General features: G+C 43.3%; 1 protein-coding gene across 1 annotated transcript; it reads left to right on the top strand.

Moving 5' to 3' along the window:
• The first annotated feature begins 391 nt into the window (after positions 1-391).
• nsun2 (NOP2/Sun RNA methyltransferase 2) lies at positions 392-17,539 on the top strand. Its single transcript, XM_083925726.1, has 19 exons — positions 392-557; positions 1,232-1,389; positions 1,931-2,035; positions 2,119-2,224; positions 4,041-4,112; positions 4,277-4,361; positions 4,594-4,786; positions 5,429-5,503; positions 5,675-5,805; positions 6,671-6,744; positions 6,921-7,051; positions 9,021-9,117; positions 9,311-9,525; positions 9,831-9,923; positions 11,602-11,737; positions 14,813-14,893; positions 16,122-16,260; positions 16,692-16,731; positions 16,849-17,539. The coding sequence occupies exons 1-19, from the start codon at positions 396-398 to the stop codon at positions 17,153-17,155; spliced, it is 2,400 nt and encodes a 799-aa protein (XP_083781852.1). The 5' UTR covers positions 392-395; the 3' UTR covers positions 17,156-17,539.
• Positions 17,540-19,188: the final 1,649 nt, after the last annotated feature.

Genomic DNA, 19,188 nt, shown 5'->3' with positions numbered 1-19,188 from the left:
AATATTCAAAATTAATTTGCATACAGCCTGCTGTAAACAATGACCTGGTGGCGTACTATGCTGACAGATTACATTTGAAAAAAAATGTACTCTTGTCCGGTAGTTTATGACATTAAACTGGAGTAAACGGAACTATAATATCATACTTAAAAAAAAAAAGAACACGCCTTTTTAGTTGATTTTCTTTAGCCGTGTAATTATTTATATTGCGCTAAAGCAATTTAAATCTCGTTTCGCTGCTATAATATATATATTTAAAAAAACAAAACAGCCTCAAATATATTTTACTTAATGTCAGGCAGGTTTTGAGGCCACCGCGAGGGGTCCTGATTCACGTGCGTCAGAGGCAACACGTTTCGAGGTTCCGCCACACAGCATAGCAGTCACATACATGAATGATAGCAGTTCATTCTCTAAAGCTCGGTAGATTCACTTTGCATCCGAGTTGCAGCTTTGTATCTCTTCCTTTCACAGTTGTTTGCTGTTCCAACATGGGTAAAAGAAGCAGGCAGCGGCAGAAAGGCCAGCACACCGGCAGGGACGACAGAGACCAGGCTGTAAGAGTCACACTTCTGCTGCAGCAACTTTAGCTAATGTTAGGGGTGAAGTGCTCAGTCAGGCCACACATTACCGTTATTCGCTGATATTAATTCACTATGCGGAAGGAGCTGGGACCAACACGGTTATATTGCTCATGTGGTATCTTTATAAAAACTTAGCATGCCGCTAAACAGCTGCAAAAAGGTTTACAGAGCTTCAGCTGTTAGCTACCGTTAACTTGACTATTTACAAACTGTGTGACCATTTGTTATAGAAAGGTGCAGTTGTGTTTTGGCTTGGGGGGGATTGTAGGGCTTCACTAGACGTGAGTGTTACTTTTATGTGGCCGTGTGTACACAGGTACAGACATTGGTTCCACCTCTTACACAAACCCAGTAGTCAAAACACCGTGAAGAAAGAAGTGAGTTCGTGGATTACTACATGGCGAATGGATCATTATACCTTACTAAAATATAGCAAGTTTTATGACGTGTTCAGGATATTTACCATTGACCATAAGCAATACAACATTAAATTGACATTTAATGTAACCTGTCTTCATATAAAAGATTGCATCTCCATTTAGTAGTTATGTCACAAATGCACAGGCTACTTAAAGGCAGTTATCAAATATTTAGCAGATAATGTGACTCGTATTTTCATTCTAATAACCATGTACCCATGTGTTCAGGGCTGGGGAGCTGGCTATGCAGACATCGTCAAGGAGAATAAGCTGTTTGAGCACTACTACACAGAGCAAGGCCTGGTGCCTGTGGGAGAGTTTGAACAGTTTATGGATGCAATGAGGGAACCGCTGCCAGCAACCATCCGCATCACTGGATACAAGAGGTGAGCCGGACAGATTTATAACCTGGATTCAGACTCTTGGTCTTGTCTGTTTAAAAAAAAAAAAAAAAAAGTGTCATCCTCGAAGCCACGCAAGATGCTGTAAAAAGAAATGTGTGTTATAAGTTGTACTCTCTTTGTCTGTTGTACATTTGTCGCCTATGAATTTATATTTTTCAGTACACAAATACATCTTGCAAACCTCTTCCTCACATAAACACAGATAATTATTAATTGAAGGTGTTAATCTGTGGGAGGAACTTACACCTTGTTATTTAGCTGCAATTGGTAAAAGTGCCTTTGAACAAAATTCGTATGATGATGGATGTGCAAGAGTAAGAAATTAATGACAGTTTTTTTTGTCTGAGTAAACACACAACTTTGCACACGTGCATCATCTTGCTCCAATGTAGGCTTGTAAAAAGGACACTGATTTGAAATAATTGCATTTATAATGTTGGATTACTGCTTGCCCGATGCAAGTATTTGGTGTTACTTCTTTTACTGCATGCCCAATTTCTCCCCCTATTCTGTCTCATTTCAGCCATGCAAAGGAAATCCTCCACTGCCTGAAGGAAAAATACTTTAAAGATATTCAAGAGGTAGAGGTCGACGGCCAGAAGATTGAGGCACCGCAGCCTCTGAGCTGGTGAGATCCCATGGTTTGCCCAAGGCTATAAAAACACACAGATTCAAACTAGAAACTCAGTGTACACGGCGTCTGTCCTCCAGGTATCCTGATGAGCAGGCCTGGCACACCAACATGAGCAGGAAGATCATTAGGAAGTCTCCCCTGCTGGAGAAGTTCCACCAGTTTCTGGTCAGCGAGACTGAGTCGGTGAGTCAACACAAACCAAACTATTTAACTATAAATATTTAGGGAATTTTGAAGTGGGTTTATATGAGGTAGTTATCGATAGTCGGTGTATTACCTTCAGTACATGACGGCCTGCGTGCCCCCAGCTTGGAGAAGCAGTAAGGAGGAGCGGCCCAGGAGCTAAGCAATGTACTGCTTTACATTGCTTAGCTCCTTTCTAAGTATGTAAGTAAGTCAAATGTAATTTAGCCACCTAATAAAGGCTAAAATAATCTACATCAGTGTAAGTGAACACTCTCTATAGAATATTTTCACAGCATTACAGTACACCATTTTCCCAACAATACAACTTCCGTATCCCTGCGCTTAGGTACAAAAGTGCTCCGCCCTGCCACTGATCGACTGTCGTACTTATAATGCGTAAATTGTCATGCAGTACACGTGTTGTTTTCACCTATTCTAAAATAATCTATTTGAATATTTCTGCATACGCGGGCCTCTAAACATTCTTGGAATTGCATAAATATGATCTGAATGGAAAGCTGAGACGGCTGTGGATTAAGTGAGCCCAGTTGTATTCATGTGTGATGATGTCACTCCCCATAGCTGCCATCTCATTGTAGGGAGACTATTTTTCAAAACTTACCCTCACTGTATAGAATGACCCATCGTAAGGGGGGTTCTGAGCAAATTCCTGAAATCCCAGCAAGGATTTTCTATGCTGTCCCCCAAGGTCGGCATCTCTTAATGTGGTATTTTCGAGGGATTTTAACAATTTTATATTAATTTATCGAGTGCTCAAAAAGGGTTAACATAATATCTGAGGGACAAATGGTATTGCTGAATCAACTTATGAGGCATACACTCACCGGCCACTTTATTAAGCACCAGGTGCACCTAGTAAAGTGTCCGTGTGGTCTTCTGCTGCTGTTCCCTATCTGCTAGAAAGTAGGTGGTGTTGTGCGTTCACAGATGCTCTCCTGCATTCCTCTGTTGGAACCAGTGGATATTTGAGTTACTGTTGCCTTTCTATCAGCTCCAACCAGTCTGGCCATTCTCCTCTGACCTCTGGCTAAACCAAGGCATTTGTGCCCACAGAACTGCCGCTCACTGGGTCTGTTCCCTTTTTGGGACCATTCTGTGTAAACCCTAGAGATGGTTGTGCGTGAAAATCCCAGTAGATCAGCAGTTTCTGAAATACTAAGACCAGCCCGTCTGGCACCAACAACCATGACACGTTCAAAGTCACTTAAATCATCTTTCTTCCCCATTCTGATGCTCAGTTTGAACTTCAGCACACCGTCTTCACCATGTCTACATGCCTAAATGCATTGAGTTGCTGCCATGTGATTGGCTGATTAGAAATTTGTGTTAACGAGCAGTTGGACAGGTGCACCTAATAAAGTGGCCGGTGAGTTTAATGAGCATGAAAACAGCATCATATACTTCCATCATAATGTTTCAAGCCCTTATACAGTTTAAACTTTCCAAATTTAAACAGGCGCCTAACCGAAACACAATGTTTATTATATATTTGACTAGAACGACTTGACACACAGTGCAGAGCTGCATCTCAAATTAATATTCCCGTCTTTCCGATGTTGTACACTACTTCTATGTGGCATATACTGTTGACTTTTTATCTACCCCTAAAAAGGCAATTGGAACAGGATTAAAGAAGTTAAATTATGACAGTATCGTTGCATTTTTTTCGTATTGGCCGTGTTCATAAAATGAATCCTGGATAGGGAGTTGGAGGAAACAAAGGAAAACAAAATGTCAGAAGTCATCAGAGAAATGAATGGACGAGCATCAATTTTTGCGTTTGCACTTGCAGGGTAACATCAGCCGACAGGAAGCTGTCAGTATGATCCCTCCTCTCCTCCTGAAGATTGAGTCACACCACAAGGTAAAAGCGCTGCCCTCTTTGAAGGTAAAAAATAGAAGGTCAGTCAGGGCTTAATGCATTTCCTGTTTTCTTTTTCCACCCTTGTGCCCCCTTGTAAAACGTTTTGAGGCTTGAAAACAGATGATCTTGTTGTGAAGTGTTGACATGCATGTGTTTCTGTGCAGATCCTGGACATGTGTGCAGCTCCAGGGTCAAAGACGGCCCAGTTGATCGAGATGCTCCATTCTGATATGGATGTACCATTTCCAGGTGAGGCACGTGTTTAATAATCTGTATGATACCAGCATTTTAGCAGCATGGGAGGCATTTCCAATACTGGTATTGGAACAACTCTTGACTTATTGTAAGTATCAAGCACAGAGGGCATCTGTGAATATAAACCAGTATCTATACTACACTGTACAAAGTAACCTAGGAAGTCAATCTGCAGTACCTGTCAATTTAACAGTAGTTAACTTTTACCCACTCTTCTACCCCCTAGAGGGCTTCGTCATTGCCAACGACGTGGACAACAAGCGCTGCTACCTGCTTGTGCATCAAGCCAAGCGTCTCAACAGCCCCTGCATCATGGTGGTCAACCACGACGCCTCCTGCATCCCCACGCTCAAGATCGACTTACACGGAAAGAAGGACATCCTCTTCTACGACCGCATCCTGTGTGACGTGCCCTGCAGGTCAGCAAAGACTGCAGGCCTTTGCCTCATGTATCTGGCTTGTGTCTACATCACCAGTATCACATTACTGCAGGAGAGTTAGGGTTTGGAAATCTGAGGAGGAAGTTGATAAAGAAAGAAATATGCTTAATAAACTCTGCTCTCTGTGTGGGTTTTTGGCTGGAAAAGAGATTTTGTGGGACAGATGGAGACTCAACCTGTACGTCAAATGCATTTACAGCTCCTTAAAATGGCTTTTAATAATGTTTGTTCTTAGTGTTTCAGTGCAGGATTAGTGGTAAAACATCCTCCCCCTCTTAAAAGACAGTGTCATTTTCTGGCCAAAACTGAACTGCGCTTGTTTGCAAATGGTGCCTGAGTTCAGCCAGCTGTGGGGCTGAAGCCAGGAGCCCCTGCCAAACACAACAGAGGGAGAGGGCAAAATAGCAGTAATGAAGACAGAGAGAGGCAGGCGTGCAGGCAGCAGTGATGTGAACAGTCAGCTAAAGCCCAGCGTTTAGACAGTCTGTGCTTGGCAGACATTTTTGCCCTGAGAGGAGTAGTCAAGTCAGAAGTGTCAGGGATCTCTGGTGGTTTCAGCGCCTCGGGGGCCAAGCCGGGAATTTGTCTGACTGGTGCTGTTGTCCGCTCTGTGTTCTGCAGCGGGGACGGCACCATGAGGAAGAACATAGACGTGTGGAAGAAATGGACGACCAGCAACAGCCTGCACCTCCACGGGTGAGTGGGGAGAGTGTGTGTGTGGGTGTTTGTGCTTTTCCTGACAACATATGCATCCATGCACTTGTGTGATTGACCAAAATTGACCAAAGGACAAGGAAAATGGAGTGGGTTCTTTTGCTGCTAATTAAAAAAGTTGGCAGTATTACAGCGTGTGTGTGTGTTCACCAGGCTCCAGATGCGTATCGCAGTGCGCGGAGTTGAACAGCTTGCCGTAGGAGGGAGGATGGTGTACTCCACCTGTTCACTCAACCCTATAGAGGACGAAGCTGTCATCGCAGCACTGCTGGAGAAGAGCGAAGGTAACAAACACTTGCGGGGCTTTACAAGTTAAGCAATAAGTGCTGGACTTATTCAAATTAAAGTTCTATTTCCAGTTTATTCTCTTGACTTCTGGTTGTTATTTCTGGCTGTGGTAAACAGTCAAAGTCTCTGCCCTGATTACATGTACTGTTGATGGATTCAGGAATTTAAATTCTACATATTCACTGTTAGTATGCAAGAAAAATATTCAGTGTATCGCATTACATCATATGTCAAATGCAGCAGGCTAAAAATACCACAATGTCTTACTGCATCCAGTCAATATGCAACCCAGCATGCTTTTCTGACTATTCTGATCCAAAATCCTCTGCACAGCACATATGAGCCAGAGGGTCAGAGTTGACTGGTGTTTATATAAGATTCTTTGAAACTCAAGTAGAAGTACGAGATGGTATGAAAACAAGCATTCACTTAAAACAAGACTGGAATCTGTTAATGATTATGAAACCTTGTCATAGGTATCCCCATCATTTGAAAAATCCTTTGTAGTGTAACTAAAACAAGATGAGTCTCCAGTGTGACTCTGCGTTATGCGGATGAAGACATATTGTATTGGCACACACAGAACATTTCTGTTATGATCTCACACTTCCCATGGAAGAATGTCTAATTTTCTTCCAGCTATGGCGGTCTTTAACTCTTATATCGTAAACCTGGTCAGATAATACAGAACAGAGGAGTTGGAGCACTTGAGGTGAATAGCTGTAGAGCCAACATCACAATTTAATTCACTTTTGAGCCACTAAATGTATCCACGGATAAATTGTATGAGTGATTATATTTAGATGTAAATTTCAGTCTTTTTCTGCCACGTTGTAATGTCTTTCCCATCCCCATTGCCAGGAGCGCTGGAGCTCGCCGACGGCTCAGCTGATCTGCCAGGGCTGAAGTGGATGCCTGGAGTCACTTCCTGGAAGGTACTGGAACGTTTGGTCATTACAAAAAAACAGCCGACCAAGAAACCATAAAGGAAAACAGTGTTTAGGTCATGGAAGTGCTTCAACTTCAAATCAGACACAATATTGTCTGTCTTTGTTCTGGCTTTGGATAATTCTGATTGGCTCAAAAACTGAAACGGTTGTTTTTTCTGTAGCTGATGACCAAAGAGGGACAGTGGTACGCCGACTGGTCTGAGGTTCCAAGCAGTCGTCACACACAGATCCGCCCCACCATGTTCCCGCCAACAGACCCAGAGAAACTCGCTAGCATGCATCTGGAGAGATGGTATGTACATACTCGCACATTAAAGGTTTGTGTTATTAAACAATGCAAAGGAGTCTTTGACATTTTGGTCTCTAAGCACAGGCCTTTCTCATTACTCTGACACACCAGACCGACGGATGGCTGTTCGTCAATGTTTGATCGATGATGAGCGTCTATCATCTTAGTCATTGTGGTGTGTTCAGTACCCTTGGCATTAGTCGCCCCTTGTCAGCAGTTTTTTAGCCAATTCAGCATATAGAATCAACAGCAGAATCCATCCGTGAGAGAAATCACTCTAATTGGCTGTGCACGAGAAGAGAAATGGAAATGGAAGAAAGTAAACAAACGGCGGAAGTCAAGAGCACGTTAGATGGAAAGCAAACAAGTGGTAACATCAGGTAGCACCTGGTTTTGAGTATTTTGCCAGATGTTTATATGTGTGTAGTTGAGAACAAAATTAAGCCAGACTGTGAAAATGGTTGTGATCCAAGCAAAGGAGCTGGAAGTACGGAGGCTGCCATTGTCCCTAGTCTTCTTAGCCATCAAGCTCTTTAGCACAAGGGGATTTATTGTTATTGTGCTAAAAGGATAACAAGTGTCTTGAGCAGACCTCTGTCTTCAGGGTTTCCCTTTTTTGAAAAACGTAGACTGCAGTCTGCTTTCGTCACCAGTAGTTCTTTGATGTTGGGTTGGTGTGTATGGGGCTTTAACCCACAAACCTTTTAGGGCGCACTCACACTGTCCATCTGTACGGTGCGTGTTTGTTTGACCAGTGTGAGACGCGGTTCACTAGCCGTCCACGGACCTATCGGGAGAGGTGGGCTTTTGTAAAGCACGTTTGCACATGTACGAGCACGAGCGTGCGCACGTGTACGAGCACGAGGCCTACAGCGGTTCTAACGTCATTTTATGTGCGCGTTCGGACATAGAAAAAGAAGGACGGACCATGCCCGGACGTTTAAAACAATAGCGGCGAAAGGTTCACCTTGGTGTGATGCGGAGGTGGAGTGTTTACTCCAGATTTGGTCGATGATAATATTCAAAAACAGTCGACAAGACGCACAAAAACTCAGAGGTCTATGGAAAGATTTGTAAACAAAGCGACGCATCGCGATGACGTCAATCAATCCGTGTTACGGCGTGATGACGTATGGACAGCAAGAAGCATTGGCCGGCCCAGGCAGTGTGAGTACAAACGGGCCTGGGCCGCGGGGGGGAGAGGGAGGGGGGGACAAGTACCCTAAAGCACGGGGCATGGTACATACAGACAGTGTGAGTGCGCTCTTAGACCATATATGGCTTGGTTGTAATAGCTTCAGTTAAAGGCTCTATAGCCAAAACAAATGAGCAGGGAGAGCAGGAAGCTTTGTTTAACGCGCCTGCCAAAACAATCACAGCATATTCTTTTGGTTTGGAGTTCAGTAACAAGGGGGTGATTCTGAAAAAATGTATCCTTCTAATAAAATGTTTCCCCAGGTGAAGTTTTTATAGTGTACAGAAAAGGAAGAGCCATTCTGCATGATGAAACACTTTCCACCCCAAACCCTTTTTTTAATTTAGCTATTCATCTCATCTTTTTATCTTCCTCTGAGTATTTTGTTTTCATGAAAGCAGAGAAACACGAGCACACACACGCACGCAATCTTTTCTCTTTTCACCGATGCCAACTTCATTAGCTGAGTAATGTGTCTTGATTTTTTTCTTGGCACAGCTCTGCACACACATACACACTGTCTGCACGGATGCACATACATGTACACACCTGCACTCTCGCTTAATGGTGGATGATGTAATTTCTCCTCTGCAGCTTTTGAATTTGGTGTTCAAACTGGCACGATGGTGTCCAGCAGAGGGCGCCATTGTCACACGTTGTCTAAGCAAATTTTTTTTATTCAATGCTGAAGAAATCATTTTGTTTATCCTCACAGTAGGTGGCACCATAAAACTCCAAGTCCTGATTTATCTGTTTTTGTGTGTATTTTAATGTCAGTATGAGGATTCTACCACATCACCAGAACACTGGAGGTTTCTTTGTGGCTGTGCTGGTGAAAAAAGATGTGATGCCTTGGAACAAAAGATATCCCAAGGTACTTCCTCACAAACATGCACACTTACTGTATGATTAGATTTTCAGTGTGTCCCCCCCCTCCCACACACGCACACACACGCACGCGCACACACGCGCACACACTTTGTGTCACTCACCTGTTACTAACCGCAGCTGGGACTTCTTTCTCTCTTTCTACACTGTCTGCTTACCTCCCTCCCCATCGTATCCAGCTGAGGAAGGACGCCTCGTCCAGCTCAGCGGCCCAGACTGAAGGCTCCCCAGCGGCCTCGACCCCCGCAGACGCTCCCCGCCTCCCTCAGAGTGGTGCCGAGGAGGGGGAGAAGGGAGGCCCAGAGGGAAAAGTAGACAAGGAGGCAGCAGAGGAGGCACCCAAAGGAGCTCCATTTGCCCTACAGACCACTGCTAAACAAGATAGAGTGTGTGGGTGAGTCATGTTGGTGTGGTTAGCTAATAAAAAAAATGGAAAACTGCACAGCCTTTGTCATTGCTTTAAAGGAAAAATGACTCTTCGGATTAACAAAACCATCAGTGGTCCTGAAGTGGTCCATCAGCCAAGTCATCATTAAAAGCTCTTACAACATGATTTTTCTACATGAAAGCTTTATTGAAACTATTATTACTATTACTACTAGCAAATAGTGTATTTGGATATGTAATATACAGTGTGTATATTGGTAAGTAAATCACGAGTCATGAATGAATGCATGCATGTTTCCTCTGTTTTTTAAGGCCTCCAGCATCTAAGAAGATGAAGCTGTTTGGTTATAAAGAAGACCCCTTTGTGTTCCTTACTGAAGACGACCCCGTCTTCACCTCCATACAGTAAGTGTCTCCTTTGCTCCTTTCACCCTGCAAACCTAAAATGATCTAGACATTATCCTGTAGCTGTATGTGGGAACGCAAATGTCTGAGTCGGTCTGATTGGACATCAAATGCTGCCAGCTCCTGAGTACAAAGTCTGTGTAAGAGAGTATTCATGGTAAGTGAGTGGGCGCACTGATGACAATTCTCGCCGAAACTAGAAGAAAACAACCTCCAAGGGTGAAGAAGAAGAAGGGTGATCTACACAAAGATGGCAACCAATATGTGTAAGTTGAAAGACAACAAGATTCAGGAACTTTGTCTTTAATTGACACTGAAATTGTCAGACAAATTCAAGTTAATCCGCGACATGTCCTGCCTCCTGCACTCTCTAACACCCAGGGCCACCCCTCATCTAGTAGTATTACATTATCTAGGAGTATTTGAAGTAAATGAGAATGTGCCTGACACCGGCAATCTCCTGTTGTGTGCTGCACGTGAGAAAGGGGAGAAACTCTGGACAATGCCCGTTCCTGATTCTCGTGACATTGAAACTTGCAACTACTCGCAATGTGCAGGTATGTAAAGTTCTGAAACCTGCCACTTCCCACCAATGAAACAAAGGTGAGACGGTGTATCATCTCCATAGCAACCACTCTCTGTACTTCTGTTCTAACCTCTGACGTTTAAGGCTTTTTTCATAGCTGTATATCATTTGTAGCATTATAAAATATAAATGAGTGATTAGAGCAGTCACCTTATGTAAAGAGGCTGAAGGTCCTCATCGCAGTGGCCGCAGTTTCGACTCCAATCTGCAGCCTTTTGCTGCGTCTCCCTCCTTCTCTCTCTAACACCATTTCCTTTCTGTCCTATATAATAAAAAGGCTTGAAAAACATTGCATAAACACACACACACACACATATTGGGCGGAAGTAGCTCAGTCCATAGGTGACTTGGCTGGGAACCGTAGGGTCGCTGGTTCAAGTCCCCATGTGGACCATGTATGGAGCGTGGACTGGTGGCTGGAGAGGTGCCAGTTCATCTCCTGGGCACTTCCGAGGTGCTGTTGAGCAAGGCACCGAACCCCCAACTGCTCGGGGCGCTGGTCACTGGCAGCCCCCTCGCTCTAACATCTCTCCTTAATTGCATGTATAGGCCCTGTTTGTGCATGTGTGTATTTTGGGTCTGTGTGTGTAACATGTATAATAATAAGAGTGAAAAAATCCAATTTCCCCGTGTGGGATTAATAAAGTACTTCTTCTTCTTCTTCTTCTATATATATATATGCTACATTGGCATTTCTAGTACTGATAAAATGGCAAAAATACTCTTTTGTTACGGCGCTCCCTCTCCCTATTCATTGTATTGCTCGCTCGACCCTCTTTTCTCTGTCTCTCTCTCGCACGTATGTTGCACCTGTTTCATTTCAACCAGCTGACAGTTTGGAAGTGACTTGAACAGAGGACTTTGCTAACACTTGATTGGATGTTGAAAAAGATGACGTGTTTTACGTTCTAAAACCAGTCAAGACGGGTCAGTTCACACCGCTGCAGCTTTTACCTGCAACGTTCTAAAACAGTTTTGTCTCATCACAATTCTTTGGTCTTAACTGATCATTTCCATGTCCTATACACATAAAAACCAGTTTCAGTATTTTTGGTGAAGCAATGCTATTTTTTTTCCTCCCGTTTTCTCTAGATCTTTCTATGATATGTCACCCAACTTCCCCAAGCTCAACGTTCTGACCAGGACCCACGAGGGTAAGAAGAGACACCTGTACATGGTGTCCAAAGAGCTCCGCAACGTGCTGCTCAATAACAGCGACCGCATGAAGGTGTGTATGTGTGAGTTGTGTAACAGTGTTTAGATCATCATCAACATCCAAAGCCATGATGACGACAAATGATGTCCTTGTATGGAAATGCGATACAAATAACTACAACAAATCAATAATCAATTATTTCCTGGAGGCAGTACATCTATTGTTGGTCACACTATACAGTGTAGTCAAACTGCGTTAGCATTGTCATAGAGTGCACAGGCCAGGTTTTGGATACAAACATTGGCTTTGCTATGGTAAATTAGGTGTGTGTGTGTGTGTGTGTGTGTGTGTGTGTGTGTGTGTGTGTGTGTGTGTGTGTGTGTGTGTGTGTGTGTGTGTGTGTGTGTGTGTGTGTGTGTGTGTGTGTGTGTGTGTGTGTGTGTGTGTGTGTGTGTGTGTGTGTGTGTGTGTGTGTGTGTGTGTGTGTGTGTGTGTGTGTGTGTGTGTGTGTGTGTGTGTGTGTGTGTGTGTGTGTGTGTGTGTGTGTGTGTGTGTGTGTGTGTGTGTGTGTGTGTGTGTGTGTGTGTGTGTGTGTGTGTCAGATGGGACCCTCTCCTATCCCCTGGTCCTCCACCCTGTAGCACCTGCACAGGTGGCAATGTGTGTGTCTCAGTCTCTTTGTTCTCCTCATTGTGTTTGATGCTTCTCACTTATTAGTAACATTCTGTTGGGCTAAACCACAGTGAGTTGCATGTTTCCACATTATTACAGATTCTGGATGTGGTGATTGTAACACAGGGCGGATTTTTACTCCTCACAAACAAAATCTATGCATTTAGGCTGTTTTTTTAGAATGTTTATAGTTTTTTTGTTTTGTTTTTTTCAATTTAAGAGTTAAAAAATGATTATTATATTTACATCCAAGTCAGGGTAAAACCTCAATAAATAATAATAGTAAACCATGATGAGTAAACAACAGCGTATTACAAGGTGTGGTCAATGACTTTACAGACAGTATAATTGGAAGAACTGATAATCACGATGCAGTTGTCTGGCTGCATTTTGAAGTGCAGACAGATCTATCGAAGGGAGTCGGCCATTTATCAAGGAGGGGTTGCCATATCCTCAAGGAGGTAGTATCTTTATTGGCCAGCTTGCAACGCAATCTCTCCAAATGTTATATAGGTCTCAGATATCTGAACCATTGTTGGAACAGAGGACTAACTTCTGGTTTCCAAGATTGTAAAATAAGGCATTAAGCCAGCAACAGACCCTCTTGCCCACAATACTCAATAGATGGGTTTACCGCTACTGAACCAAAGATGGCAAGAAGTGGATCTGGAGCTATAGTTCTGTTGAATGCTTTTGATATATTGTTCAAGGAGCCAGAAGGACTTTAGAGGACGTAGAGCAGGACCACAACTGATGAGTTAGTGTCCCAACCTCTAGTTTACATTTGTCTCATAGGGGAGAAATGTTTGGGTAAATGGCATGAAATATAGCCTTCGCACAATGGAGTCAGTGTGCCACCTTAAATTGTATTAAGGCGTGTCTAGGATTTATTGAACTGTGGTGGATGATATCCAGGATTCTCTTTCACACTACTGCCGAACTGAGAGTCAAGTTCCTGTTCCAACCATACAGTCTATGGCTCCAACTGAGTTTTAAATTTGTCTTCAGACCACAGATTTGATAGAAAAAAAATACTGTCTGGTAGAGATGTGTTGCCACATGAAGCTAGTTCAGCCTGAAACCACGAGGGTCTGTTCACTTGAGTTTGCCCTGTAGGCAAGCAGTTGCCCCAGAAGGATTAGGCATTTAGGTTTGCTGCCCAGTGATATAATTTGAGTTGAGGTAAACTAAATCATCCTACTGATTTATATTCAAACAAGATGATTTTGGGATATTCTGTCCATTTTTGAAATTCCATATAAAAAATACTATGATGGTGTCCAACTTCTTGGGATAAACACTGGGATGTATCAAACAACAGAAGTCTTGGGAGAGAAACCGTCTTATAGCGTGCTCACACTGTCCTTTTGGCCGCGGCCAAAACCGGTTTTTCAGCTAAAGCCTAGTACCTTTAAGTAGTGTGAGCGCAACCGCTCCGCGCTCAACTGGGGCCAGCTGGCCCTCCACGGCCCGCTTGAAAGAGGTGGGCTTTAGCGGAGCCGTTTGCACATGTACGAGCACGAGCGTGCGCACGTGTACGAGCACGAGCACGAGCGCTACGGCAGTAGCGTTATGTCCGCCTGTTCGGACATGTAAATAGAAGGACGGACCATGCGCGGACATTTAACAACAACAACAATGGTGGTGAAAGGTTCACGTTGTGTTTACTGCAGATTTGGTCGGATGAAAATATTCAAAAACAGTCGACAAGACGCACAAAAACTCCGAGGTCTGTGGAAAGATTTGTAAACAAAGCCACACACACGCGATCAATGCGTGTGACGTGTTACGGCTTGAAGGCGTATGGACAGCAAGAAGTATTGGCCGAGGCCCAGGTAGTGTGAGTACAAACGGGGCTGGGGCGCGGGGGGGAGAGGGAGGGGGGACAAGTACCCTAAAGTCCGGGTCTCGGTCCGGGAGGATAGTGTGAGCGCGCCCTTATTTGTGTTTCTGTGTGGCAATAACGCTTCAGGATTTGAACTGCTCTCTTGCTATCTTAAATGGTGTTAATAGTTTAATATTAAGATAATTTCATCTCTATTTCTACCACCTTAGTATTCTCCTGTTGGAGTATTAAGGGAAGTTGATTGTACTTTTTTACTCCTCTCTGGTTAGTAAAGAATTCTTCATGCATATTTATTTCCAATGTGTTGTTGAATTTTGCTTTTGATAGTTTCCTCCCACACCAGAGACCAGCTGCACTGTGTTTACCCACACTTCTGTAATATCTTGTACAGTGGATGCCTTGAGCAAGGCAGTTTTCTGAACATCAGTAATTACAAAACATTACCAGTAATACTACAAGACCACACAAAAACATCATTAGTTCTTTATTTTCATTTAATTTACCCTTGGTCATGTTTTTCAGGAGTTGTATTAATTAGTCCCGTTAAAGTCAGTAGAATTTAGAATCAATGAGTTGTTTTTGTAAAGAGCAATATGTAAGCAGGCTTGTTTGTTTGTTTGTTTGTTCAGGTCATTAACACAGGGGTGAAGGTGTGGTCCCGCAATAGTGATGGAGAGGAGTTTGGCTGTGCCTTCAGACTGGCTCAGGAGGTAACGCACACACGCACAGACACACCCAGGGCATTACTTCTCATCATCACACATTAAATCTTCATTACTGAGAGAATCATTTTCTGTAAATAGACTTTTTCATTGTTGAGCAGCATCTTGTTAATGGAATAATGTGAAAACATGACAGTCTCTCAGAATCTTCACACCTTAGCTGCCCATTTTCACACAATCCACACAATCCACTTTTTGTATGCAAATGAACCTCATGATTTGAAGTGATGCATGTGATCTGATGTGATGTGCATGGCTTATATTTCCACGACTTTGATTTTATACTAAATTTCATTGTAAAAGCAGCTTATTGTTGTTGTTGTTATTGTATCATTGCTGCAAAAAGTGCTGCAAGAATGAGTCCTACAATGCAGAAGTGAATTATTATTTTTACACTTCCATTTCCCTCGTCTCAAAGCCAATGGGTTTGGATTATATGCCTGAAATAAGGTCACATCGATGCCCTTTTTTGGTGAGAAGGAAATGAGGTGGAGTCAAAGTCTGACAAGATGGCGACTCACAATTGGATCAAGTTGAGAGAACGGACATCGACAGAGAGGCTACGTTAATTTTTTTTATACATGGTTAACACAGACTGAAGAGATTTTAATGTGTTTATTCCACAATCTAAAATAAGTAAGTCAATGTCCCACTTGTGAATTTTGAAGCTTGTACGTGTCTTAAAAAGGAGGTTGCTAACAAGTGACTAAATGAGACTGAAGTTGTCTGAGACATCAATCAATGTCAGCTTAGTGATGGTGACATTAAAGTCATGCGACCGTGGTGTAGATGGTTTTAGCCTTTAGCTTTTTACTTCTGTTCGATTGCATTTATGCTTGAAAAATCATAAGTAGTGTTCATGTGTGAGGACTATCTTGCTGGACAAAATGTCTTCGTGTTCTGAACGTTTGTTTGCCAGAGAGCTTATTTTCTTTCATAATCCAAAACCCACGGGGGAAAAATTGCATTGGATTTTTATCAAGGGAACCAGTGTCATGCAAACTTCCGCATCGGCCTACAAAAATGTGTCATCCCTGCAGCGCTCTATTCACCAAAGGGGGGATGAACACAGCTGAATAACATGGGCGCCTGGCAGCCGAGTTCACACTCTAAATAAACTTTACATGATTAAATATCCACGATGTTACTGTAAAGAATCTGGATTTATGATGTTGGTCTGCAGATTGTCAACCACATCTCCTTTCTGTCCAACAAGGGTATCTACACTCTTCAGCCGTACATTCGCTCCAGGATAATCAGAGTGAGTGTGGAGGACATCAAAGTGCTGCTGACCCAGGAGAACCCCTTCCTCAGCAAACTGGAGGACGACGCTCATGCTCAGGCCAAGAAAATGGGTACGCACAGCAAAAGATTTTCACATACATGTATTCCAACTTAAACCACCAGTGTCGGAAAAGTAAGGCTCTGTTACCACAGATTTGACTATTGCAGCTTTCTTTCTGAAACTGAAACAAAACTGTTGTTTTTGGAAGCAGCCCGGTGGTTAGACTCATGGATTAGTGACTGGAAGGATTCTGGCTTGGCTGGCATAGAATGAAAGAGGAAAGTGAATGAGTCATGCCCTGTTTTCCTCAAGAACTGGTGTTGAGCTGCCCTTGAGCAAGGCACTGACCCAAAAACACTCACAAGAGAAGCCGAGCAGTTCCAGAAAGAGAAAACTGTAGTTAAACTAGAAACTGTCTGTGGTGAAGTGTTGAACATTTAAAAAGGCTTTTGAATAATCAGTTGTCTCCTTCTAGTTATGAATCTTTTATTCTCTCCACAGTAATGGGTAGCATTGTGTTGAAGTACATCCCCAACCCAAAGTAAGTTGGTTTTGTTTCATAAATTTGAAATGTTTGTATGCATATCATTATCCATTTTGAAGTGATGTCCTAGTTTTTGGCCTTTTCTGACACCTGCCATAACCCTCTGTTTGTCAGTAACCCAACGGAGCCTCAGTGTCCCATCCAGCTGTGTGGCTGGAGGGGAAAGACCTCCATCCGAGCGTTCGTCCCTCGCAACGAGAGGTTTCATTATCTCCGAATGTTAGGCGTGGAGGTCTTCAGGGACAAACAGGGCCTCGGGAAGAAAGGGAGGGACGGAGAAAAGGAAGGAAAGAAAGAGGTAGAGGATGAGGCGGAAAAGGACGCTGAGGAGGAAGGAGCGGCGGCGAGCGAGACAGAGATGGACTTCGAAAACGGTGATGAAAACAAATCATCAGAACCAAAGAAGAAACACGGGGATTAGCAGCTGAGAATGTAGAGAAGACTGCAGAGAGAAAGGAGGACTGACTGCAGACCTGTTAGATAAGTCAAAGACCACATGAAATGGGTGATGTGCCTCTACGGGGTTCTCTGCTCACCACACTGCCACAGCAGAAGGATTCCCTCCCACAGCTGGACCCCAGTGGGATTGTTAATGTTTGGATTCCCCCCAGGAGTCAGCTTTTTTAGTTAAACTGTTTGTCTAATTTTATTGAGAATTTTCTTTTTATATTTTAACAAACTTATTCCACTGACCAAGTGGCCTCATTTTTTTCCCCATTGCTCGTGTTTAGGCGGGTTTACATTAACTGCCATCCCATTTTCTACACCTGTAATTAAGCTGAAATATGGAGTGGATTAAAAGTGTTAAAGGTCAACTGTGTCACCAGCTGTTCAAATGATTTGACTTTATGCTCATTCTTGGCCTACTGAAGTATTAAAGGCATGCTTGAGAATTCATTACAGACACAATAAAACAGCTATAGAGCTACATCCATCCAATGAGTTTCATGAAAATCATGCCAGTAGTTTTTTCTGTAATCCTGCTGACAATTGAACTGAAAACATAACTCCCTTGGTGGAGGTAAAGTGGGCACTGCGGCACCCTGGGGTGCTGTTAATATCATTCAAAAAAATAAAGCTGTCAGTGTTACATACAGGTGATGTTCTTCCTGTCTGGCATCTCTGCCGGCTGCAGGGTAGTCAGCAGGAGCCCCTGTTCACTGATGTTGCGCCCCCAACAGTACATCTCCTTATACCTGCTCTGGTTGGCGTAGCCACCACGAGCTAACAGCCACAGCTATTAGCTCGACTTCTCAGCCTCTTCTGCCAGTTCCTTTATGGCACTCATTTATTATTAACGCCAATTTCATATTCAGTTATTTATTGAAATAAATAAGCCATTACAGTGACGCATTGTGCTCTCCAGGTTCACAGCAGTTCTAAACAGATAAATGCTGCTATGATACCAAGTAAGCCTCCAGGACATCTCTAAGACAAACACGTCTCTTGGTCAACAAAGAGATTTTATCTTAATATGTATTTGTCTTTAAACAAGATAAATGCAAAACAGAAAGCAGGATGTTGTGTGTTTTTGTCCTCAAAAACCTAAAACTGAAAAATGGAAGCAAATTCAGCCAATTGGCATGCTTCTGGAAGGGTGCTATGGAAACAAATTCCTGTGTAGGGGTGGTGCCATAGTTTAAGTAAGACACAGTCAGAGTCTACTGTCTAATGTAACATCAGCTTAGTAACATTGGCTTATATGCTGATCTTTTATTAACATGTTGCCCTAAAGACAGAGGTCTCATAACCCTGAGGTTGTACGTTTTCCTCAGACTACAGAGAACCGTATCTTTCTTCCATCCAAGTGATGATCAAAATATGAAAAACACAAAGTCAAACTTCCCACGACAGCAGCATATTTTCCGCATCTCGTTAGCAGTTGCCACGGCAGCTTCACTGCACTGGATAGACGGATGGACAGACTTCTCTCCTCCTGTTTATTACCCAGTCCAGCTGCCATGACAACAGGCGTCATGACAACCAGCCCCCTCACCTCTCTCTCTCTCTAGTGACAGGAGGCCAGGAACAGAGGACAGAGGGACCACAGAGAGCATCCTGCACTCCTCCGCTCTCCTCTCCATTTTCTTCTCCCAACTCTCTCCACACTTTTCTCCTCTTTTCCTTTTTTCTTTTTCTTTTGTTGATCTGTGACCTCTGAAGTGCACCGCAGTGAGCAAAACCACACAGGAGAGCGGCTGTCATGTCAATTGCCTCGGCCTTGGATATGCCAGTGACAAGTCTGGGACAGGAGGGGTCAATGTTTTGTTACATGCTAGGATGCAGTTGAAGAGTACACCCGATTGTGTCTGTTTTCCCTTTTTCTATCAGCAGTTTCCAAGGAAAGCAAAGGGACATTTTGACTAAATTAGGCCGATTTCCAAGCTTAATCACTGCTTCTATGACCGAGACAGATGGAAATTAAAGCTTAAAAAGCTGGGGATTGAACAGCAA

Source organism: Echiichthys vipera (genome assembly GCF_963691815.1).
Source record: "Echiichthys vipera genome assembly, chromosome: 13".
Taxonomy (NCBI): Eukaryota; Metazoa; Chordata; class Actinopteri; order Perciformes; family Trachinidae; genus Echiichthys; species Echiichthys vipera.
The sequence above is the reverse complement of the archived record's forward strand: the minus strand, read 5'-3'. Positions and strand labels throughout refer to the sequence as shown.

Bases quoted from the DNA above. Each gene is read 5' to 3' on its own strand.
- nsun2 (XM_083925726.1), top strand. From the start codon at position 396: ATGATAGCAGTTCATTCTCTAAAGCTCGGTAGATTCACTTTGCATCCG. The intron at 4,362-4,593 runs GTGAGGCACGTG...TCTACCCCCTAG, and splicing joins TATGGATGTACCATTTCCAG to AGGGCTTCGTCATTGCCAAC. The intron at 16,261-16,691 runs GTACGCACAGCA...TTCTCTCCACAG, and splicing joins TGCTCAGGCCAAGAAAATGG to TAATGGGTAGCATTGTGTTG.